This window comes from Saimiri boliviensis, chromosome 14, assembly GCF_048565385.1.
Source record: "Saimiri boliviensis isolate mSaiBol1 chromosome 14, mSaiBol1.pri, whole genome shotgun sequence".
Taxonomy (NCBI): domain Eukaryota; kingdom Metazoa; phylum Chordata; class Mammalia; order Primates; family Cebidae; genus Saimiri; species Saimiri boliviensis.
Genome location: NC_133462.1, coordinates 64,696,989 through 64,723,126, shown reverse-complemented (window position 1 = coordinate 64,723,126; position 26,138 = coordinate 64,696,989). Strand labels below are relative to the sequence as shown.

The 26,138-nt window shown below is 37.5% G+C and overlaps 1 protein-coding gene across 1 annotated transcript in view; it reads left to right on the top strand.

Moving 5' to 3' along the window:
- Window positions 1-21,829, top strand: part of NSL1 (NSL1 component of MIS12 kinetochore complex) — a 28,620-nt gene extending 6,791 nt beyond the window's left edge. Inside the window, exons 4-6 of the mRNA XM_010341042.3 lie at window positions 1,826-1,880; window positions 19,429-19,496; window positions 20,337-21,829. Of these exons, the coding sequence (XP_010339344.2) occupies window positions 1,826-1,880; window positions 19,429-19,496; window positions 20,337-20,615 (402 nt within the window). The 3' untranslated portion in view covers window positions 20,616-21,829. The remainder of the gene's footprint in view (window positions 1-1,825; window positions 1,881-19,428; window positions 19,497-20,336) is intronic.
- The last annotated feature ends 4,309 nt before the right edge of the window (window positions 21,830-26,138 follow it).

Genomic DNA, 26,138 nt, shown 5'->3' with positions numbered 1-26,138 from the left:
AACATATAAGGCTCTACTTGGAGATAAATGACATTTTGTTGTCTCTTTCTTTCCTGCCTGAATTAGTATTGTTTGTCTCTTACAAGACTTTCTTCTTCTAAGTCATACTATGTTTTGAACACACTGGTTCAAAAATGAAAAAAATGAAAGGTATAGTGATTGGTTAAAATTGAAATTGACAATGGAAAACTGACAATGACTTTATGATTCTGAGACCAATGGAAAAGAAAGCTTTTAACACTTTTCTTTCTGTTTGTCATTTGTTTTTGGCATATATTTGTGTATTTGTATATTTCGGAAGGCCCTTTAGTTAAAGTGATGATGAAGAGAGTTTGAGTACCTGTTCATAACACTGAAGTTTATTTTATGAACTGGGTGTAATTTGTTTTGCTGCAAAAATCGTGACCGTCTGTGTCACAAGACCAGGAAGTCAGCTCCTTCAGCATGAGCTTTTTAGACAAGCAGAGCCATAGACATCTTAAAATTACTGTAGATATCAGTGACCAACCATATCACACCCTCATCTTTTCAGATTTATTAGGACTGGAATTTTTTAAAAATAGGAAATACACAAGAAAATTGGCTCTTCCCTTGGTGGGGAGGGGAGGTTTGCTGGGAATAGCATTGCCCCTCCAGTGAGGTACATGTTGTTTTTGGATTATGCTATACTGTTGCCTTTAGTTTTTGAAATAATTAGTACATATGTTCGCATATAAATCTTCTAGTTGCCTCAGTTTCAGGATAGTTTCAGGGCATTAAAGTCCAGGCTTAATACTTTAACATTTTAGTTCTCATTCTATGAAAAACAATATTCATGAACAGAATTTTTAATTTTTTTATAGCAGTTCTCAAGTACTCCATTCTATCACTTCCCCCACCCCTCCCACTTGGAAGTTTTTTTCAGGAAAAACATTCAAAGTGTATTTTTCAGTGTCTCCCTTTTTACTGCCCCACTACCCCCAAACCCCTAAAACTGGTAATCAGTATTGCATAAAAGAAAGATGGCAGACCTAGGTGAGATACTGCTGTGGTGGTTTAAAAAGTGATGTAAAATGGATGAGGTGAGGATACCAAAGTCCTTTTGAAAGTTTTTTCCTGTGCTGCCCTGCCCTGCGCCTTTCCTCCCTTCTTCCTTCCTTGCTGCCCAGACTGGTCTCAGACTACTGGACTCAAGCCATTTTCCTGCCTTGGGCATCCCAAAGTGCTGGGATTACAGGTGTGAGCCGCTATAGCTGGCTTTTTAGACTTTTTAGACCAGACTTTTTTTTATTCTTGCTTACTTTTTTTTAACCTTTTTGGCTTCTGCTGGCTTTGGGCAAGAATAAGGAAGAATATTTTCCTCTTTTTGCCTGAATTGTAGATTAGGTGCCAGCAATTCTGCTACTATAATTTCAGTGTGTCACAGGATATATAGGCTTAGTGTGGTGGTAATGTAGCCTCGCCACTTTTTAGAGCCAAGTTTTTATGGTAATATGCATTTTTGAGTTTCAAACACTTGTTAATTGGAGACTACCCTGCACTTTAAACATAAAATTCAGTCTCTGTGCTTTTAATTTGCTTGATTGCTTTTCCTGATCATACTTTTTTTATGGTGCCACTTCTTACTGTATGCAGTAGGTGGCAGTACTGTAAAAGACATAATTCAGACTTAGTTTGACTGGTTTTACCTTCTCTCCTCCTCTTCCCTACAGACTATCGGATTTAATTTTCTTTCCTCAAAAGAATGGCACTATTGACTCTATAGTATATCTGCCATATTAGCTGAAAGAGATGTTTATATGAAGCATTAAGTGATTAAATCTGTTTTAATTTATGTTATGTTTAGAAGCAGTACCACCCTGTTGTACATCCACTGGACCTAAAGTATGACCCTGATCCAGGTGAGTCATTATCCATTTATGGTAAAAATGAAGCATCTGCTTATAATTTTAATGGGTTTCTGATAACTCTTCTGAAAGGGTCAACATCAAGGATATTCTCTCTTTCATGGTTTAACTTCCTACCAGTCATTCATGTTTACCTCTTCACCTAGAATTATGAGGGCAAGCTTTATACCCATTGACTCAGAATTCCAGGGGTGGGACCCAGGAATCTGAGCTGTTATAAAGTTCTCTCCTGACCCAGACTATTATAACGCATACCCATCTCTTAACTTCTAATACCCTCCTATCTCTGTCGTTGGACTACCCATTCTTTGCATTACAGCCAAAGCTATACTGTTAAAGCATTCTCTCAGGCTGGGTGCGGTGGCTCAAGCCTGTAATCCCAGCACTTTGGGAGGCCGAGGCGGGTGGATCACAAGGTCAAGAGATCGAGACCATCCTGGTCAACATGGTGAAACCCCGTCTCTACTAAAAATACAAAAAAAAATTAGCTGGGCATGGTGGTGCGTGTCTGCAATTCCAGCTACTCAGGAGGCTGAGGCAGGAGAATTGCTTGAACCCAGGAGGCGGAGCTTGCGGTGAGCTGAGATCGCGCCATTGCACTCCAGCCTGGGTAACAGGAGCAAAACTCCATCTCAAAAAAAAAAAAAGCATTCTCTAACAGTGTCACACCCTGTGTAGTAACCATCATTGGTTTCTCATTGTTTCTAAAATAAAATATAATATTGAATTTAAGAAGAGATAAGTGTACTCATTATGCCTTTGAACTCAGTTTTGTTTCTGTTTAGATGTATCCCATACAACAGAGAAATAAACTTGACACAAACAAATTTATGTAAATCCAGCAACAGAACAAGCATTGCTAAAAATGGGGATTATGTATATTTTCAAATGACTATATTCTCATATTTAAAAAATTATACCAGTTTTCCTAAGTCCTTTGGAATTTGCCTTTGACACTCAAAAATGCCATTTCTGAACTGTTAGGATAAAACAGTTAAATCTCTGATTTATTTGTATGGGATATTTATACATAAAGCTTTGAGTACTTTGTTGAATTCCGAACTACTTTTTAATATGTTCCCCCACATTTCCCATGCAGTCTAAGCTAATGGGATAAAACTAAGAGGGGGATGTATAGCACAAAGCTACTCTGAAGTTGATTAAAATCACATCACTTACTGTGTTTGACATTAAAAATTGACCTAGGACCTAACACTTACCAGTTTTCATGGTTCACTAAAAAGGGGTAGTTGCCAATATGCAGAGGTTCATGTATACTTGTTTTAGCTTTTAGTCATAAAAACAGTAATTGAAACTTGTAGTATTTATGATATACTCAAGTATTACTTTTTAGATACAGTCAATTTCCCTCTAAAGAAACTTGGTTACCTTTTATCCTAGGGAAGACACACTTAGTTAAATGATTCTTTGAAACATGATTTTACTTCCACTGTTCTGATTATGTAGTATTAGTGGAAGAATCTTCTGTGTCATATGATTCTGACTTCAAAAGTAAGCAAAAGAATCAGAATCTATCTTTTGGATAAATTTTGAGTTTTTTCATTGTGTATTTTCATAATGTTAACAAGCATAGGATAGCATCAGTTCCTTACAGACAGCAAAATTGGCTTATGGTTATTAACTTTACATCTTTGGCCAAGTCACTTCTTCAAGCATCAGTTTCATTATTATTATTATTTATTTTTTGGAGACGGAGTTTCGCTCTTGTTACCCAGGCTGGAGTGCCATGGCACAATCTCGGCTCACCGCAGCCTCCACCTCCTGGGTTCAGGCAATTCTCCTGCCTCAGCCTCCGGAGTAGCTGGGATCACAGGCACGTGCCACCATGCCCAGCTAATTTTTTGTATTTTAGTAGAGACAGGGTTTCACCGTGCTGACCAGGATGGTCTCGATCTCTTGACCTCGTGATCCACCCGCCTCGGCCTCCCAAAGTGCTGGGATTACAGGCTTGAGCCACCGCGCCTGGCCAGTTTCATTATTATTAAAATAACAAATTCTAGAATTGCTGCCTGATGCTTTAGGTGTTAATTCCAGCTCTGTACTGAACATTACAGAATGTCCTGCCTGCTTATCAAGGTTGTAGCATAGCTAAGCCAGATAAGGGGGCTGTATAAACTATATAACTAAAACAATACATAACTAGTAGTTTTTAAGGATATAATATACCTTATAATATTGCATACCTTATAATCTGTTGAACTGGTAGAATCATATGAAACTGATTAAAATGATTTAGGAATAAAAAAGAAAGCATAAATTTCTGTGGGCCTTAAAAATCTTGAGTCAGCTGCATGGGAAAACTTTTGTGGGAACTTCTTGACATTTTTTTCTTTTATTGTAATACTAAATGATATAAAATTTCTTTGAAAACTGATACTTTTAAAGAGGGTTGTCGGGTTTTCAAAACTAGGCGGTGTGTATAACATTGATTCAACTTAGTTACATTCTGAACTTTGGAGGACACAAAGATAAAACAGACAGATTCTCCCCATAAAGAGCTTATGTCTGAGTAGGAGAAATATGAACATAAAACAGGATTCTTTCATGCCCCCTAACTGGTTCCTTGACCAGTTTTCCCCATTTGTGTAAGTGACATCTATACCTACATGTTGCTTTAGGTGAAGTTAACCTTGATTCTTTCTTCCATCAAACTCCTCATACCCGGTCCATCAGTACATCTCATAAATTGTTCTTAGTATTATCTCACATTCATCAACTTCTCTTCATCTTGCTATTGTTATCTCTGTTCTAGGTTACCATTACTCTAGCCCGGAGTTCTACAAATGCTGTCTTAGAAGGTCTTCTTGTTTCACTCATGCTCTCTTCCATTTCATTCTGCATAAATAGGACAGAGTGATTTATTTTATTCTTTGAAATATTTCAAACATATAGAAAATAAAGAATACAACGTAATGAACATCTCTGTTTCCACCACCCATATTTAAGTGCTAATCACATTTTGTCACACTTGTTTCAGACCTTTTTAGGAACTAAAATGTTCAGATACAGTCGAAACTTTGTGTCTTCCACTATCCCATTCCACACCCTCTTACCTCAGAAGTATAACCAGGATCCTTAAGCTATGTGAATCCTTGCTATTCATGTTTTTATACTTATTTTATAGAAATGTATCCATAAACAGTGTATGGCATTTAATTTTTTATATAAATTGTGTTATATTGATCGTATCTGCAACTTCATTCATCTGTTGATGGACACTTAGGTTGGTTCCATATCTAGGCTATTGTGAATAGTGCTGTAATAAAAATGGGGTGCAGAGATTACCTACATATACTGATTTTCTTTCTTTTGGATAAATACCCAGTGGAGGAATTGCTAGAGCATACGGTAATTCTATTTTTAGTTTTTTGAGGACCCTCCATATTGTTTTCCATGGTAGCTATACTAATATACATTCTAACTGACAGTGTCTAAAAGTTCTCTTTTCTTCGCATTCTCACCAGCATTTGTTATTTTTTGTCTTTTGATAGTAGTCCTGTCTTAACTGGGGTAAGTTGATAACTCATTGTGGTTTTGATTTGCATTTCCCTGATATTTAATTATGTTGAGCATCTTTTCATCTGTCTTTTCTCCATTTGCATGTCTTCTTTTGAGAAATGTCTGTTCAGATCCTTTACCTTCTTTTTAACAGGATTTTTTTTTCTTTGCTGTTGCGTTGAGTTTCTTGTAAATATTGGCTACTAGTCTCTCATCGGATGAATAGTTTGCATATATTTTCTCCCAATCAGCAGGTTGTCTCATTACTCTGTTGATTGTTTCCTTTGCTGTGCAGAAGCTTTTTAGCTTAATGTAATCCCATTTGTGTGTTTTTGTTCCCTGTGGTTTTGAAGTCCTAGCCGTAAAATCTTTGCCTAGATGTTCTAGAGTGTTTTTCCTGTGTTTCCCTATAGTATTTTCATAGTTTTGGGTTCATGTTTAAGTCGTTAATCCATCTTAAGCTGATTTTTCTATGATGAAAGATAGGAGTCTAGTTTTATTCTTATGCCTGTGGATATCCAGTTTTCACAACACCATTTATTGAGGTATCCTTTCCTCAATGTATGTTCTTAGCACATTTGTTGAAACTCAGTTGACTATAAATACCTAGATTTCTGTGACTCTATTCTGTTCCATTGGTCCATGTTTTTTTAAATATCAATATCACATTATTTTGGTTACTCTAGTTTTGTAGTATATTTTGAAGTCAGGTAGTATTATGTCTTCAGCTTTATTATTTTGGTTCGGTATTGCTTTGCCTATGGGCTCTTTTGTGGTGGTTCTGTACTAATTATAGGATTGCTTTTTCTTTTTCTTTTTCTTTTTCTTTCTTTCTTTCTTTTTTTTTTTAAGACAAGTTCTCACTCTGTCACCCAGGCTAAAGTGCAGTGGTGCAATCCCAGCTCACTGCAACCTCTGCTTCCCGGGTTCAAGTGATTCTTGTGCCTCAGCCTCCCAAGTAGCTAGGATTATAGGTGCACACTACCACAGCCAGCTTACTTTTTAAATTTTTTTAATTTTTTGGTAGAGACAAGAGTTTCACCAGGTAGGCCGGGCTTGTATCAAACTCACTCCTGACCTCAAATGATCCACCCACCTCAGCCTCCCAAAGTGCTAGGGTTACAGGTGTGAACTACTGTGCCTCATCTAGGATTGCTTTCTCTATTTCTGTGAGGAATGTCACTGGTATTTTGGTAGGAATTACATTGTATCCATAGAGTGCTTTGGGTAGTGTGGTTATTTTATAATATTAATTCTTCTGATTTGTGCTCAAGGGATGTCTTTCTATTTGTATCCTGTATTAGTTTGTTTTCATGCTGCTCATAAAGACATATATGAGACTGGGTAATTTATAAAGTAAAAGAGGTTTAATGGACTCAGTTCCATGTGGCTGAGAAGGCCTCACAGTCATGGCGGAAGGCAAAAGGCACTTCTTAAGTGGTGGTGGTAGGAGAGAATCAGAGAGCCAAGCGAAAGGGTTTTCCCCTTATAAAACCATCAGAGCTCATGAGATTTTATTCACTGTCACAAGAGCAGTATGGGAGAACCACTCCCATGATTCAGTTATCTCCCACCAGGTCCCTCCTGTAACACATGGGAATTATGGGAGCTACAATTCAAGATTAAATGTGGGTGGGGACACAGCCAAACCATATCATATCCTCTTCAATTACTTTTATTAGTGTACTGTAGTTTTCCTTATAGAGGTCTTTTGCTTCTTGGAAGCCTTCTGTTAGTTAAATATATTTTCAGGTACTTTATTATTATTTTTTGTAGCTATTATAAATGGGATTGACTTCTTGATTTTTTTTTAGCTGGTTCATTACTGATGTATAGAAATGCTACAGCTTTACTGAATTTGTCTATCAGATCTAAGGTGTTTTTTATTTTTATTTTTATTTTTTGGTGGAGTCTTTAGGTTTTCCATGTGTAAGAACATGTCATCTGCAAAGATGGACAGTTTGACTTCCTCTTTTACAATTTGGAAGCCTTCTGTGTCTTTCTTTTGCCTCATTGCTGTGGCTAGGACATCCAGTACTATGTTGAATAGAAGTGGTGAAAGTGGGCATCCTTGTCTTGTTCCAGTTCTTGAAGGACTTTCAGCTTTTCCCCATTCATTATGTTAGCTGCAGGTTTCTCATATATGGTTTTATTATGTTGAGGTGCTTTCTTTCTATGCCTAATTTGTTGAGAGTTTTTATCATGACAGAATGTTGAATTTTATCAAATGGTTTTTCTGCATCTACTGAGATGATAGTATGGTATTTGTCCTTCATTCTGTTGATGTGATCTGTCACACTTACTGGTTTGCACGTGTTGAGCCATTCTCACATCTCTGAGATAAATCCCACTTGATTATCATGTATCATGACCAAGTGGGACTTTCGATGTGTTGTTGAATTCGGTTTGCTAGTATTTTGTTGAGGATGTCTATGTCTCTTTATCAGGGATATGGGCCTGTAGTTTTTTTTTTTTTTTTTTTTTTTTTTTTTGAGATGGAGTTTTCACTCTTGTTACCCAGGCTGGAGTGCAATGGTGCGATCTCGGCTCACCGCAACCTCTGTCTCCTGGGTTCAGGCAATTTTCCTGCCTCAGCCTCCCGAGTAGCTGGGACTACAGGCGTGCGTCACCATGCCCAGCTAATTTTTGTATTTTTAGTAGAGACGGGGTTTCACCATGTTGACCAGGATGGTCTCGATCTGTTGACCTCGTGATCCACCCGTCTCGGCCTCCCAAAGTGCTGGGATTACAGGCTTGAGCCAACCTCGCCCGGCCTTGTAGTTTTCTTTTTTGTATTGTTCTTGTCTGGTTTTGGTATTAGGGGTAATGCTGTCCTTATAGAATGAGTTAGGAACAATTCTTCCCTCTTGAAGTTTTTGGAATAGTTTGAAAAGAATTGATGTTAGTTCTTCCTTGTAAGTTTGGTAGAATTTAGCAGGAAAGCCATCTGGTCTTGGACTTTTCTCTTTTGGGAGCCTTTTTATTACTGATTCAATCCTGTAAAGTGTTATTGGTCTATTCAGATTTTCTGTTTGTTTTTTTTTCTCCCTGGTTCAATCATTGTAGGTTGTATGTGACGAGGAATTTACTCATTTCATTTAGGTTTTTCAGTTTGTTAGTGTATAACTGTTCTATTTTAATAGTCTCTGATGATCTTTTGTATTTCTGTGGTATCATTTATAATGCCTCCATTTTTTGTTTCCAGTCTTGTTTAGTCTAGCTAGCAATTTATCAATTTCATTTGTCTTTTCTAAAAACGAACTTTTTTGTTTTTATCCTTTGTGTTGCTGTTTAGTCTCTGTTTTGTTTAATTCTGCTCTGGTATTTATTATTTCTTTCCTTCTCTAATTTTGAGTTTTGTTCTTGCGTTTCTAGTTCCTTGAGATACATCATTAGGTTGTTTGAAATCTTTCTACTTTTTTGAAGTAGAGATGTATTGCTGTAAACTTACCTCTTAGCACTGCTTTTGCTATATCCCATAGGCTTTGGTATGTTGTGTTTTCATTTTCATTTGTTTCTAGAAATATTTATTTTTAATTTTTTTTTTTTTTAGACATGGTCTGGCTCTATTGCTTAGGCTAGAGTGCAGTGGCAGGACCTTGACTTACTGCAATCTCTGTTTCCTGGGCTCAAGCCATCCTCCTACCTCAGCCTCCCAAGTAGCTGGTATTATAGGTGCACGCCACCATGCCCGGCTAATTTTTTTATATTTTGTAGAGATGGGGTTTTGCCATGTTGAGCTCAGACTCCTTAGCTCAAGTGATATGCCTACCTCAGCCTCCTAAAGTGCTAGGATTATAGACATGAGCCACTGTGCTTCGCCTAAGAAATATTTTGATTTACTTCTTAGTTTCTTTATTGACACAATTGTTGTTCAGGAGCATGTGGTTTGATTTCCATGTGTTTGTATAATTTCCATAGTTCCTTTTGTTATTGATTTTTAATTGTGGCCTGAGAAGATACTTGATATGATTTTTTTTTTTTTTTTTTTTTTTTTTTTTTTTTTTTTTTGCTTAGTCTTGCTCTGTCACCCAGGCTGGAGTGCAGTGACATGCACAATCTGGGTTCACTGCAACCTCCTCCTCCTGGGTTCAAGCAGTTCTCATGCCTCAGCCTCCCAAATAGTAGCTGGGATTACAGATGTGCACCACTACACCCAGCTAACTTTTGTATTTTAAGTAGAGATGGGGTTTTACCCTGTTGGCCAGGTTGGTCTTGAGCTCCTGGCCTCAAGTGATCTGCCCATCTTGGCTTCCACCATGCTGGGATTACAGGTGTGAGCCACCATGCCCAGCCCGAACTTGAATTTATAAAATGTGTTGAAACTCATTTTGTGGTCTAACATACAGCCTATCTCTGTATGTCAGAATGTTTCATGTGCCAATGAAAAGAATGTATATTTTCTAGCAGTTGTGTGAAATCTTGTGTCCTTGTCTGATAGGTCCATTTGGTCTAAAGTGCAGTTTAAATTAAGTGTCTCTTTGTTGCATTTCTTTTTAGATAATCTTTTATGCTGAGAGTGGGCTGTTGAAGTCCTCAACTACTATTGTGTTGGCGCCTCTCTCTGCCTTTTAGATTGATAATATTTGCTTTAATTTGGGTGTTCTAGTGTTGGGTACATATATATACTTAGAATTATAATATCCTCTTTCTGAATTGGTCCCTTTATCATTATGTAATGACCTCCTTTGTCCTTTTTTACTGTTCTTGACTTAAAATCTCTTTGATCTGATGTAAGTATAGCTACTCTCGCTCACTTTTGGTTACCATTTGCGTGGAATATCTTTTCCATTCTTTCACTTGAGTCTACGTGTTTTATAGGTGAAGTGAGGTTCTTGTAGGCAGCATATTGTTGGGCCATGCTTTTTTATCAATAAAGCTATTATTTGTCTTTTAAGTGGATAATCTCCTTACATTCTAGGTTATTGTTATTGATATGTGAGGGCTTATTGCTGTCATTTTATTAGTTGATTTCTGGTTGTTTTATATATCCTTTGTTCCTTTCTTCATTGTTTATCATTGTGGTTTAGTGGTTTTCTATAGTGGTAACATTTGAGTTTTTTCTCTTTCTCATTTGTATTTCTGTTTTAGTATTGAGTTTTATACTTTTATGTGTTTTCACAAGATGGTAGATACTGTCCTTCTTGCTTCCAGATGTAGAACTTCCTTAAGGATTTTTTGGAGGGCTGGTCTAGTGGTAGTGAATTCCTTCAGTTTTTTTGTTTGTCTGAGAAAGACTTTATTTCTCCTTCATTTTTGAGGGATAGCTTTTCTAGGAATAGTATTCTGGGTGACAGGTTTTTTTCTTTCAGCACTTTAAATATAGCGTTGCATTCTTTCCTGGCCTATAATGATCCTGCTGAGAGATATACTGTTAGTCTGAAGGAAGCTTCCCTTCTATGTGACTTTAATCCTTTCTCGTGGTTTGTTTTTCTCTGAAACATAATTCAAAATAATGATATTAAAGAAGCTCAGTGAGATTGAAGAGAACACAAACACAAGGAAATATGAAAAAACAATTCGTGATCTAAATGAGAAATTCAACAGAGATATCATTTAAAAAAACAAACAGAAATCTTGCATCTGAAGAGTTCAATGAAAAAAATAAAAAATATAATTGAGAGCTTCAAAAATAGACTAGATCAGGACTGTCCAATCTTTTGGCTTCCCTAGGCCACATTGGAAGAATAATTGTCTTGGGCCACACATAAAATACACTAACACTAATGGCAGCTGATGGGCTTAAAAAAAAAATCATGTTTTAAGAAAGTTTACAGCTGGGCACAGCGGCTCATGCCTGTAATCCCAGAACTTTGGGAGGCCGAGAGGGCGGATCACCTGAGGTCAGAAGTCCAAGACTAGTCTGACGAACATGGTGAAACCACTTCTCTACTAAAAATACAAAAATTAGCTGGGCGTGGTGGTGCATGCCTATAATCCTACCTACTCTGGAGGCTGAGGCAGGAGAATTGATTGAACTTGGGAGGTGGAGGTTGCAGTGAGCTGAGATTGTTCCACTGCACTACGGCCTGGGTAACAGAGTCTCACTCTGTCTCAAAAGAAAAAAAAAATGTTTACAAATTTGTGTTGGGCCACGTTTAAGCTGTCCTGGGCTGCATGCAGCCCTGGGGTCGCAGGTTAGACAAGCTTGGGCTCAACTGACTGATTGATTGATTGACTCACCTACCAAGTTAACAGATAGTAGGCAGTGTTAGCATGCCTCGCCTTCTACTTAGAAGGACAGAATAGTAGCTAGAGATTCACATTGTGAATTTTCTTTTTTCTAAGAACCACCACAGGAAGACAGAAAGAATCCACAAACCCTCTGAAAGAAGCAGCAGGCTGGAGCCTACTGCATGAGACAGGTGAAAAACTAAGTTCCCAGAGTGTAAGTAGGGGGATGACCCTGTCTCAGAGCACACATCCCCACTGGTGACTTGAAAATCCAGACCACAGGAGAAGGCCTTAACCCTACCTAGCGCTGGAATTTATTTAGTCTATGTGAAATATAAAAGTAAAGGCAGCAGAGCGAAGTGCACTGTAGCCATTCTGTCTGTAGTGTGAACTGAGGAAAGCCATTCCTGAGATTGGTCCAGGCCTAGGTTTGGAGGCATTATCTGCTTCCCATGATTTCTGGCATAGCTTTAAGTAAGCTTCACTTCCTGGTTAGGAGCAGTTTTGTTTTTGTTTTTTTGTTTGGGATGGAATTTCACTCTTGTTGGCCAGGCTGGAGTGCAATGGTGTGATCTCGACTCACTGCAACCTCCACCTCCCGGGTTCAAGTGATTCTCCTGCCTCAGCCTCCCAAGTAGTTGGAATTACAGGTGCCACCACCAAGCCTGGCTAATTTTTCTATTTTTAGTAGAGACAGGGTTTCACCATGTTGGCCAGGCTTATCTCAAACTCCTGACCTCAGGTGATCCACCCACCTCAGCTTCCTTAAGTGCTGGGATTACAGGTGTGAGCCAATGCACGGGCTGGTTAGTGGCAGTTTTTTCAGCCTCCTTTTCAGGGTGAGAAAACTCCATCTCAGCCCTAGATTTCAAACACTGAAGCTGACTTCATTTCCTGTTCCTCTGGAGCACTTTGAACACCTTTTATCTTGTAGGAAGCAAATTCCTGGCTACTTTTGCCTACCAACAGGTCTGCAGCTTTAGCCTGACTTGCAGCCTTTTCTCTTTTCCTTTTTTCTGGTTCATTGAAATGTTTATTTTATATATGCTTTAGGAGAATGTCATTTTAATTTTCTGTATTCAGTGATGCTTTTGGACAAAGGAAGGAAGTTTTATGAACTTCTGAAACCAACTTGACTAAGAAGTCTAGTAAAAATGCAAATCAGTTTTCAGTCCTCTGCTTGAAAGTCTAAACTCTAGACTTCTTAGCATTCCTTTAGCTGATCTGGCCCCTACCTACCTCTCCAGATTTATTTCAGGCACTTTCCTTTTTGCTGTGGGTTTTTCAGTTCTTTGAAAGTGCCTCAGTTTCACACATGCATTCCCCCTCACCCCAGTTTGAGATCTTCCCAGTTTTCCTTTCTCATTTAAATGTTACCTCCTCAGAGAGATCTTTCTTTACCATCCTCATTAAAATACTCTCTCCAGTTGTTTATCATGGCACCTGTTTATTTCTTTAATAGCACTTGTTAAAGCTTATAAGTATTTGTGTTTATTTCCTTGTTTATGCTGTCTCACAAAACTGAAAGCTCCATGAGTTTTTAAATATATTAGCATTATATGTAGCCATCATATAGCACCATGCTCAATAAATACATTGTGAGTGACTTACTCATCTTTCCATTCAGTTTTATATATTGAATGTCTACTATATGACATAATTGTTCTCACTGTGGAAGATGTAATATTAGTGAGCAGCACAAAGTTCTTACTCTATAGAGTTTATATTCTAGTGGGAGAAGAAAAGTAATTAACAAATATAAAAATAAATAAGTTGCATCAGCACTTGAGGGTGATGTGTTTAGGTGATGGAGAAACACTTTTCTGAGGTAGTAACAGGAAGGAATTAATCTGATCATGATCAAGAGAGCTCTCCAAGCAGAGGGAAGAGCTAGAATAAAGTTCTTAAATCAAGAATGAACTTGAGTATTCATGGAACAAAAGACCCCAGAGGCTATACTCAAGTGAATAATAGAGGGAAGGAGCACTGCAAGATAATGTCAAAATCTTGGCTGAGGCCAGATAATACGAGCTAGGGTTAGGAGTTTGAAAGTGTGCTTTAAGAGAGGTGCAACATGGTACTGAAGGAGATGGTGAGGTGCAGGTGGGAGGGTGTGCTGCGGAGGATTTTGTATACCGAGCAAGCAGGTTCAACACATCTCTATAAATTGTAGCAAAGGGTTGTCTTTCAGAAAATCATAAATCACTGCTGAGTTTTTGGTTTCATTTTCACCAGTGATGCTGCTTTCCAATTCTTGGTTCTGATGGCTTAGTTACCTCTTTAGAAACCAATAGAAGCCACACATCCGATGCTGTGCATATTTGCTTATTTATATTCATAAAATATATAGGAAATAGAAAGGAAGTACTCAGTTAGTGCTTTTTTTCTGCTGAATTTCTGAATTTGGGCAGGCTTTTGGAGGTTCATGTTTCCTAGTTTAGTCAGTATTGTGACCTGAAAGCAAAACTAGGTTGATTACTCAATCTTTCATTTCCACTTTTTCATTTCCCTATGTTTTAGAAAGCAAGTGACTAGCGAAGGCAGTGTGTTCTCAAGGGTGCCTAACTTCCACATTTTTAAGAGCAAACTCTTTAAAACTGTTTTTATGGCAATCTACTGATTAGCTGTCTGCCAATAAGATGTGATCTCATTTGACAGTTACAACCTTTGATAATCCTATTGTAATGAATAATTGCTTTCATATTGTCTTTTTCTGAAAGTTCTTTGAAATTAATTGAAGAGATTCCCTTTTTTCCCTGTCCTTCACTAAAGATGTAGCGATGGCAAGGAGCTATTTTAAGTTTCTGTGTGGTAAACTTAATGATACTTCCAGTTCTTTTGCTGACCCTACAAGCCGAGGACTCAGAGGCAGTTCCTCTTCTTTCCTAATAATGCTGTCTTGCTTAAGCCACTGTCACAGTATTTACAGGTAGCCACTCAGAAACATGTTTTAAAAATTCATACAAGTCTGAGTTTTGGAATTTGAAATACATTTCCCACTGGAAAAAAAATGTGTACATAAATAAATCAACATGTTTCTAGGTAACCCTTTACAGGCCTATGAAACCTTAATCTACAGTGTAGCTGAAATACTACACATTTATGATAAAAAAAATTAGGAAAATCATATTTCAGATGCATATTAGTTCCACTATGTAACGTTTAAGTAGGACTTTATATGGAGTAGTTTGGATCATTTAACACCATCGTTGGTGGTGAGAGGGGTAAGTAGTGGTATTGTGAGGTTCTAGAGAGAAGGAATGCTCCTGGAGAAAGCCCCTCCCATCTCCTGCATGGCATGGACCAGCCATCTGCATGTGAGACATTCGTAAGTCAGATACTTGTATATTACGAGTATTGGATGCTCTTACTAGTTGCAAAATGTGAAAAAATTCATTTATTATAATCTTGAGTGAGGGAGTGAAAAGTTTATATATTTTGAAATTTCCTAAGGAAATATTGTTGGAAAATACCTTTTTCATGCATTTACAAACAATATATTCATATATTTAGTGATCATTTTTAGTTGTGTATGTTTTCCTTCATCTTTAAAAAAATGGTTTTATTAATAAAATTATTGGTGCTACTTAGTTTTAAATGCAAAGGACTTAATTCGTTTAACTAAAAAGAAAAATAAGGCACCATAAAGTTAATAGTTAAAACATTTTGCTCTATAATTGTTCTGGAGTTTTAATGTTTTAATTCTTTACCAGGCACGATTATTTTTATTTCAAGAGCTTTTCATTATGCTAAAGCTAATTTTTTTACCATTGGTTAACTTACATTCTTAGGAGGACAGTGTAATTCCTGACAAAGCAATATTTTGGAGAGTTATAGAATGTAGAAGAGTGTGTGCTTTGGATTCTAGGTGGGAGATGTGAGTTCTTATTCAAGTCTAGATACATTTTTCAGCTTCTGTTTCTTTATCTTCAAAAGGAGGCTGATGAAACCCACTTGCCTCCTGGGTTGCTAAAATTGCATAAGATTAATTGAGAATGTATGTCATCCCATACTACTATAGGAATGGGCTGTCCATGGAACAGGTAGGGAAAGCTTTCATGCCATTGTGTTTTTCTTCCTTGTACTCTTCTTCCTTTTATAACTAAGTTTCTCAAAATAAAAATCTGTACTCAGTAGGTTCACTTCTAATCTTTCATTCTTAAAAAAATCAGTAGTATTTCATATTTATATTGTTGGGACCATGTAAATGTTCTTCAATCTGAGTCAGGTAATTATTATTTTGTTCCTGAGTCAGGTAATTATACTATGAATATATTCTTTCTCGAATAGCTTTCTACCAATTTTAGAACAATAATTGCTTTGTTATTATTATTTTTGCCTTTGAGACAATCTTGCTCTGTCACTCAGGCTGGAGTGCAGTGGCATGATCTCAGCTCACTGCAACCTCTGCCTCTTGGATTCAAGCCATCTTCCTGTCTCAGCCTCCCTAGTAGCTGAGATTACAGGTGCCCGCCACCATACCCAGCTACTTTTTTGTATTTTTAGTAGAGATGGGATTTCACTATGTGAGCCAAGCTGGTCTTGAACTCCTGACCTCAGGCAGTTCACCTGCCTCAGCCTCCCAAAGTGCTGGGATTACAGGTGGGGGCCATTGTGCCTAGCCTATTTTTCTATTTGCTTTGTTTTCTGTTGTGCCTAACAGAACTGTAAAATTCATCTCAATATGGCAAACACCTAAGGTTATCTCTCAAATCCATTTTTAAACTTTTTTGTTTCCTTGGATATACTTCTCTGGGAGCCTTCCATCCTCCTAGTCCAGTCTGGACTGGCTGCTGTGTAGACCTGCCACAAAACTTTCATCTTGCCTATTCCTTTCATCGTCATCCTGGGAATTTTCTTTTACTTCTCTCCTGTTTTGAAGTGTTTCCTGGTTCCTGTTTTTTCCACTTTCTTGATTTATTCTTTTATCTTTGGTGGAGCACATCCTCTGCCACCCGCCTCGTGGCTCACTTACCACAAATCCTCTATTAAGGCAGTTACATCACCTGTGAAGATTTTCCTCTCCCTTCAGTTCCCTTGTTAGATTGATCTCACCTTCCTTTGTACCCCCATGACACCCTCTATCATAGCCTTGGTCCATCATGACTGTTGAGCACCTACTGTACACGTCAGGCACTGGGTTCAACATTAGGGATGCTAAGATTAAATAAAAATATGGTTCCTGTTCCCAAAGGAGTTCTAGAAGTTAAATAACACCAGAATTCTCACTGGAGTTAGTACTGCCCTCTAGTGGACCCTTTGAAAAAGTGAAAAAAAAAGTTTTTGGTTACCATAGTAATGGGAAAGTGTAGGTGACACTTTGTAGTCAGGGGCCAGGCATACTAGATGTCTCATATGCCCAGCACAACTTTAGAATATCTCACTAGACATCGATTTGTTGAAATCTGTTTGTAATTATTCAGTGTAGGGCCTAACTCCATTTTACACACAAACCCAAACTACTCTTAGCAATTTTTACATTGTCATTGCTTATGCAACCAATAGAAAATGGCTGCTGTTCAGCAATGTGAGTTTATAGACAAATTTCTTTTTAAAGTAGCATGAGGTATTTTAGAAATTCTTTCTATTGGTCATTGATAGTGTTTAGTCTCTAAGAATCCTAGTAAAAGGCTTCACAAATCAGTGAATATAGTTATCAGTGCTGTTAATTTAAAAAATTAAGCACACACCAGGCATAGTAGCTTATGCCTGTAATCCCATCACTTTGGGAGACTAAGGCAGGAGGATTGCTTGAGTCCAGGAGTTTGAGGCTGCATTGAGCTATGGTTGTGCCACTGCACTCCAGCCTGGGTGACAGAGTGAGATGCTTGAGCCCAGGAGTTTGAGGCTGCAGTGAGCAATGATCACATCACTGCACTCCAGCCTGGGTAATAGATTGAGAGCCTGCCTCAGGAAAAAAAAAAAGGAGAATTCCTTAGGTGATGGATTATTTTGTAAAGTTTATCATGTAAACCACATATTAACAACAAAGAAGACTATGATTACCTTACCCTATTCATAAAAGGTAACTTTCCATAATGATAAGAAATATTTTGTTCTTATGTTGCTTACTGAGAACAACATAGAAAAAAAAAAGAAATTTTAAAAAAAGAAATATTTTATTCATTATTGTGTGTGTGTGCATGTCCGTTGTAGTATAACATAGGTAATATGTAATATACAGCTTTATCAATTTATATACGTGCATACACCTACACATATGTAACTGCCACCATGATCTAGAGATAGAGTATCTGTATAGTTGGAAAATATAGGATAAACTTATTTTTAAACAGTATTTTATATTTTTGAATGCTGTGCCAATTATGTTTTCATAAATACAATTCATAGTATCCAAAAAATCTGGAAGCATGAAGGAAACAGTGTGTTTATTGTATTTTTAAAAAATTCACAATTGGAATTGCTTTAAATTTGGAAGTATTTCACTAGAAAAATATATTAAGGTTAAAGAAAAAGATATTGAGCATATTATTTGAAAATGTAACTAACACATATTTATCCTGTTTCCTATCCTTTTGGATATCCTGTGTAACATTTCCAGTACCCCAAAATGTTTCCCATACCCCTTTTTGGTCATTACACCATTTCGACCAGGTATAACCACTATTCTGACTTACATCATCATAGATTTTTGTCTATTCTTCCACTTCATGTAACTGGAATCATACAGTATGTATTCTTGTGTTACATTCTTTTTTTTTTTTTGAGACGGAGTTTCGCTCTTGTTACCCAGGCTGGAGTGAAATGGCACGATCTCGGCTCACTGCAACCTCCGCCTCCTGGGTTCAGGCAATTCTCCTGCCTCAGCCTCCTGAGTAGCTGGGATTACAGGCACACACCACCATGCCCAGCTAATTTTTTGTATTTTTAGTAGAGACGGGGTTTCACCTTGTTGACCAGGATGGTCTCGATCTCTCGACCTCGTGATCCACCCGCCTCGGCCTCCCAAAGTGCTGGGATTACAGGCTTGAGCCACCGCGCCTGGCTATGTGTTCTCACTTTTTAAAGATAAACCTAAGACTAGTCATAAAAAAAGAATAGCAGCTATGAAAGAAATGTTTTGCCTGGCTTATTGACGGATCTCTTCTGGCCGGTAAAACTGTGGCCCTCCTAACTTAGGTGTATACTTGCTTTGACTCTTAAGAAATTTCTAATCACAACTACACTTCCAAAAACTAATTCATAGAGCATTTCATAATAGAATGTTTTTTTCTTATTTTCAGTTTTGTTTGGAGTTTTAGTAAGATTTTTATCCTTATATGCAGTTCTCTTATGGAGTAGCTGTAAACATTTATAACAAAGATTGAAAGAAGAAAATATGTATAAGACAAGATAAAGTAATATTACTGATAATCTGTTTCACTTTAATTCCATCTAGGCATGGCCTCAATGCAGTGTGATTGTATATTCTAAGATCACGTATGTGTTACTTTTATAAAATTCAGAGTAATATAAAAAGTATGAGGTTATATTTCTTTAAAAATGTGATGATAGTGCTCAAAGATGTTCTAGTAGTGGTAGATAGTATATACAATGAACATTGAACTCTTTTAGGGGCACACAGTGTTATGACTACTCATAGTAGAATTTTGTCTACCATCTTATGCTTGTAACTTTTAGTTTTACTCTATTATAATGGTCTTGCAGTCTTTTTATTTATTTAGATTAATTTAATAGGATACTTGTTTTAATAGATTACAAAGTATTCCGAGAAAGATTAAGCTGAGGTGAATCGTCCTAGCAGATTTTGTCCAGATGGCATCTATATACATTTTATGATTTGCTATTAGATACAAACCTAAAATACTGTTTGGCAATTTTTTTGCAGCCTCTCATATGGAAAATTTGAAATGCAGAGGGGAAACAGTAGCAAAGGACATCAGTGAAGCCATGAAGGTAAAAGCTATATGCTAAAATATTATAAAATGAACAAAGTGTATGGCTAGGTATTTGCATTCAACATTCATACGTGTTTTAGTCTGCTGTAACAGGAATTCTCAGCAGTGTTTTAAATAAATCTCCAGTCAATTTATTAAGCAACAATAACATTCAGAATAGCTTCCACTTATCAGGTACCAACTGTGTGCCAGGTATATACCTGGCTTCTTTAAAGGTTGATTATATTTTTGTGTTCTAGATATTAGCAGTTCACCAAACAATTCTGGATAATAATACCAGCTAAAATGTATTGAATAATTGGTATGGGCACCATCCAGCTGCTTTACATGTATTGCCTTATGTAATCCTTATATCCTATGAGACAGATACTATTATTTCTTTTATAGATGAGGAAGTTGAGGCACAGAGAGACTCAGCAGGTTGCCCATGTAAATAACCAATCCAGTATTTAAAGCCTGGATTGGCAAGGGCATGGTGGCTGATGCCTAAAATCCCATCAGTTTGGGAGGCCGAGGCAGTCAGATCACCTGAGATCAGGAATTCAAGACCAGCCTAGCCAACATGGTGAAAGTGTGCTTCTGCTAAAAATAGGAAAATTACCTGGGCATGGTGGTGCGCGCCTGTGGTCCCAGATACTTGGGAGGCTGAGGCAGATGAATCGCTTGAACCCAGGAGGTGGAGGTTACAGTGAACTGAGATCGCCCCACTGCCCTCAAGCCTGGGCAACAAACAAGATTCCCTCTCAGAAGAAAGAAATTTAGAGTATTGTGTCCATCTCTGTGTGCTTGTGTTTCAACCTGAGATTAATGTTGAATATTACTATTTGTTTGTTTGAAGTCCTTGCCTGCATTGATTGAACAAGGAGAGGGATTTTCACAAGTTCTCAGGATGCAGCCTGTTATCCATCTCCAGAGGATTCACCAAGAAGTCTTTTCCAGTTATAATAGGAAACCAGATGATAAACCTGAGAACTTGATAATGCAGATGGAAACTACACCAACAGAGACTGCTTCCAGGAAAACCTCTGACGTGGTACTGAAAAGAAAGCAAACTAAAGACTGCCCCCAGAGAAAATGGTATCCATTGCGGCCAAAGAAAATTAATCTTGATACATGAGCTCTTTTTGTTTATTTTGGGAGTTGAAAATAGGTGCCATCATTTAGATTACAGCCTAATTAATACCTAAATAGGACTTCATTTGAAACAAGAAATAACTCTTTTACTAGTGATTCATTTATACAAATATAGTGTCTGTATACAGGGATATGATATAATATTGTATTTCCTTGACATTTTATCGTAATGAAAAGCATTTTTTAAAATATTGACACAAAGCCCATCAGTGGGCATTAAAAGTATTAAAAGTGCAGACTTTTACTGTCCTTAAGTCCCATCAGCTCTCAGCTCCTTTGTAGCTTTTGTGGGATTTAACAAGTAACAAATTATGTTGGGTTTCCCTATACATCTTTATAGAAAAAAAAAAAAAGAGCTGTATAATTATTTTTCATTTTCCTCCTGAAAAGTAGTGATCAGTTCTGCACAGCAGCAGATGCAAGGCTTTTTTTTAAAGATGTAGTTTGAAATGTGCAAATGATAATACTGGCTTTGACTTTGTTTCTCTATGTTCAGCTAATTTAGGTTTGCGAGATTAATTTTAGGATTTTTTTGTTGTGTAGGGCAATAATGACTTTGTGCAACATTACTCTTTGAAATAAAAATTGGCATGTAGCCAATGTTTCCTGCCCACACTTATTTTTTTCTGTAGACCTTTAACATAATTTAACTTGGAACTAATGGTTTCTTTTTAAGATTTCTTATTTATTTCCTTATAGATCATTCCAGTTCAAAATATATATCAGATTAATACATTGGCAAAGTGTCATTGTGGAACAAATGTAGTCATATTGAACTATTTTACTTTTGAAGATGTTTATATATCAGATATATAATCACTGGGAGAAGTCTGAGAAATTTATATTGCCTTCTAACACTTAACTGTAGTTTCTTATAACTCTTACCATGTGTCTTACATTACACAGTGTGGGCAGGACCATCGAACTTACCAACTGTTTCCCCTTTTGATGACTCTGATACCTTCATTCATTTTCAAAGGAATTTACTGATCATGAGATTGGAAAATCTGTATTTCTCTTGCTTATTATGTATTAATAATCATAAATGTCTAGATTCACCAGAAGTCACCAGAAGGTCTCAGTGAAGAAGACTTATAAAAAGCCACTTTACTGCATTTGTGTTTTCATGTTACATTTTGAGATCTGTATATTTGTACACAGCAATGTGTTTTTATTAAAATAATGTATGATGTGCTCTTAACGCTGTATATTTTTATAAATTGTCTTAGGCATTCCTGAACTAAGCTTCAGTTGGATGTTGGATCAGCACCCTGCATATCTGAACATTCTAGACTTCAGTTCAAAACTGTTTTGAGGCTGCCTAATATGTTGCTATTCTTACAGTGCTAACTTTTTTTTTTTTTTTTTTGAGACGGAGTTTCGCTCTTGTTACCCAGGCTGGAGTGCAATGGCGCGATCTCGGCTTACCGCAACCTCCGCCTCCTGGGTTCAAGCAATTCTCCTGCCTCAGCCTCCTGAGTAGCTGGGATTACAGGCACGTGCCATCATGCCCAGCTAATTTTTTGTATTTTTAGTAGAGACAGGGTTTCACCATGTTAACCAGGATGGTCTCGATCTCTCGACCTCATGATCCACCTGCCTTGGCCTCCCAAAGTGCTGGGATTACAGGCTTGAGCCACCGTGCCCGGCACAGTGCTAACTTTTTAATGGCATTAAAATTCTATATGATTTTACTTCAGAGTTCCCCAAACAAAAGAATTACTGTTAATTCTATTAGATTATATAAGCTAATTGCATTTTTATTATATAAGAACATGCCCCTCCTCCTTTTTAAAAGTGGTGTATTGAGCTACTTAGAGTTAAATGACATAATGTCTTAGATTTGCTCTGAAATATTCAGCAGAAAAAAAAGAAAGGGAATAGATTAAGGAAATGTGACAAAAATCTTGTAAATGTTGAATCTGTGTAATGAATATATTCTACTTTGTGCTGGAAATTTTTATAATTTAAAAAAAATTGTTATATTTTTAAGTCCCTAGACAGACAGCTGAGACTTGAAATCCTCTTGAGAGCCCAAAGTTTTACTCCACAGTTATAGCAGCATTTAAAATAGAAACACCAGTGGGAAAGACAGTACATATTAGCATTATTAACTAAGAAAAGCATGACCAATTGCAGTAATAGTATTTAATAAGTATGCTCTGTAAGAGGAGAAGTTACATTTCTGCATAGGCTAAGAACTAATAAGCTAAGAGGATTAAAAGTAAGAAAGTCTGTAGGTTTAGGGAATCTTGGAAAGGTTGAAGGAAAAAATTGAAAATCAAATCTTGATCTATGGTAAAAAGAGATCTGGATTGAATAGAGTTTTAAAATTCTCTTTCAGAAAAGAAATAGCCGGGCACGGTGGCTCCTGCCTGTAATTCCAGCATTTTGGGAGGCCGAGATGGGCAGATTACTTGAGCCCAGGAAATTGAGACCAGCCTGGGCAACACGGTGAAACTCCATTTCTACAAAAATTATAAAAATTAGCAGGGTGTGGTGGTACACACCTGTAGTCCCAGCCACCCAGGAGGCTGAAATGGATCACTTGAGCTTGGGAGGCAGAAGTTGCAGTGAGCCAAGATGCCACCACTGCACTCCAACCTAGGTAACAGAGTGAGACCCTCTCTCAAAATAATAATCATGCCTGTAATTCCAGCATTTTGGGAGGCCAAGGTGGGTGGGTCACCTGAGGTCGAGAGTTCGAGACTAGCCTGGCCAGTATAGCAAAACCCTGTCTCTACTAACAATACAAAAATTAGCCAGGCATGTTCGTGGATGCCTGTAATCCCAGCTACTTGGGAGACTGAGGCAGGAAAATCACTTGAACCTGGGAGGCAGAAGTTGCAGTGAGCCGAGATCGCGCCATTACACTCCAGCCTGGGCAACAAGAGTGAAACTCTGCCTCAAAAAATAATAATAATAATGTAGTAAAAACACAAGAAGGTTAAATCTAGTCTCAAAGGAGGGAGAAGACTGTCAAAGTTGGTTTCTGAAAACTGGTACCAAAACCTACATTAGTTTATTTAGGCTGCTATAAGGGAATACCACTGGCTGGGTGGCTTAAATAACAGATGTTTACTTCTCACAGGTCTGGAGGCTAGAAGTCCATGAGAAGGTGCTGGCAAATGCAGTTTCTGGTGAGGGCTGTCTTCCTGGCTTGTAGGTGACCACCTTCTTACTATGTCCTCACATGGCCTTTCCTTGGTGCGTGCGTGTGGAGAGAGTGCAAGCTCTCTGGTGTCTCTTCTTATAAGGACACTAATTCTATCAGATCAGAGCCCCACCCTTATGGCCCATTTAACCTTAATTATTTCATTAGAGGCCCCATCTCCGGATACAGCTACAGCCACAGCCACGTGGGTGTTAAGGCTTCACCATATGGATTTTTGGGAGACACAAACACTGAGTCCCTAACACAAGCCTACAGGAATCTTATCCTAGACCTCTTTCCTTGGGCCTTTGTGACTTGGGCTCCATAGAGAACAAAGTTAATAAAATCAAATTTTTTGTTTGCTTTGACTGGGTCTCAAAAAAAAAAAGTAAAATGAAAAATAAATTGTGGCATATACATATAATGAAATACTATAGGAATAAAGAACAAATTACTGATAGAAAAATGTGGATAAATATCAAAGATAATGAATAAAAGTGAAACCAGGCACAAGAGAATGCATACTGTATATGGAATCATAGAATGGGCAAAACTAATCCATAGTGGTTCCCTCTGGGGAGAGCGGAGATGTTAACTGGGAATGGCAGGGGAAACATTTTTGGGTGAGCGAAATGTTCTATATCTTAATCCGAGTGGTGCTCACATGGCTGCATGTAAAATTTTGTTGAACTATACACTTAAAATTTCCGCGCTTTATTTTCTGTAAGTTTTATATTTTAAAAATGCACAAAACTGATTAACTGAATATTTGAGGAGAGTCTCCAGCATCAAAAACAGACCAAAAAACTGTAAGTCCTTTAATGGCAGGAATCTTTGATTCGGCCACCTTGAATAATTGCTGGCATATGGTGGGCCCTTGATGCAAAGCAGTTAACTGAGTGAATTACAACAAAAACCAAAGAGAAAAAAGGACCACAAAGAAAACAGATAACATAAAAGCAAAATTTTCCCAAAAATAAAACATAAAGATTAAGAGATGGCAAATTAGAAAGGTAAGAATAAAGAGAATAAATTCATGAAGTCCAATGTCTAATTGATACCCATTCCAGAGAGAGCATGCAGAAAAAGCAGCAGAGTCAAAATTATCAAAGAGATAATGCAGTTACCCTACTGCCCAGCAATTTTACTCCACGTTCTAAACCTAGAAGTGAAAACATTCCCACACAGTAACGTACACACAAATGTTTGTAGCAGCAACTTGAATGTTCAGCAACTGATGGATGGATAAATAAAATGTGGACTGTCCACTCAATGGAATATTATTTGGCAATAAGAAGAAATGAGGTACTGGTAAATGCTGCAGTGCAGATGACCCTTAAAACATGCCAAGTGAAAGAAGCTCTCTCACAAAAGACTGAGGCTCCCAAAACGCAAAGTCCACAGGATACTAACTAATCAGCAGATTTGTGGATAGTCTAGGCAGACCAGGTTGGAATAAAACTATGTAGGACTCAAAAGAGATATTTTCAGAAAAAAATAAAACAACACGAGCGATAATGTTAACTATGCAGAAAATTGTATAAAGGAGATAGTTTGTAATATGATTAAAATGTTCAAAGAAACAAAAAAATCAGGCAACTGTTCACTACAGTAAAGGCAGAAAGCTGAACAAGAAAAGAAATGTAATGATGTAATTCTCCAGTGGACAATATTTATATAGTCATAATAATAACCCTGAATCTGAATTCAGTAAAAAAGAAAAAGAAAGTGAGGGGAACAGTTATACTGGGAGGCTAAAGGATGAGAATGAGCAATTAGTACAGCAGGGGCACTGAACAGTCAGATGGACATTGGTTAAAGCCCCAGGGTGGGGTGTGGAGGCCCTTATAGCTGCTGGGTCCTGGGGCAGTGTAGGATGTCCTAGGACATGAAGCTGGAGCAGCCAGAATGGCAGGGATAGTGAGGAGGCTTCTGTGCCAACCAGTACAATCCACATGGTGGTAAGAGTGTGACTCTGAACACCAGCCTTGACATGGTAATGTTGGGGAGTGAAATCTTCATCCACAATTGGAAGTCAGTGGATAGTGTCTGAAAAGCTGATTCAAGGTCATACAATATGGATATTATTTAGTAAACAGCAGAATCGAGAGCTGACAAAGTGGGAAGTATTAACTCTGTAGATAGATCGGGGAAGTGGGCCAGGGACTGATGTTTTTTGATAGAAGCCTCATCAATTTGATTTTTTAAATTAAGTGCATATAATAATTAGGTGAAAATAAATTTGGTTTTAAAATCATTGTAGAACTGTCACAAATATAAGTTAATATGAATTACCTTCTCACTATCTTTCATTCTTCATGCCATTGAGAATTAAGAGACAAATTTTCCCCC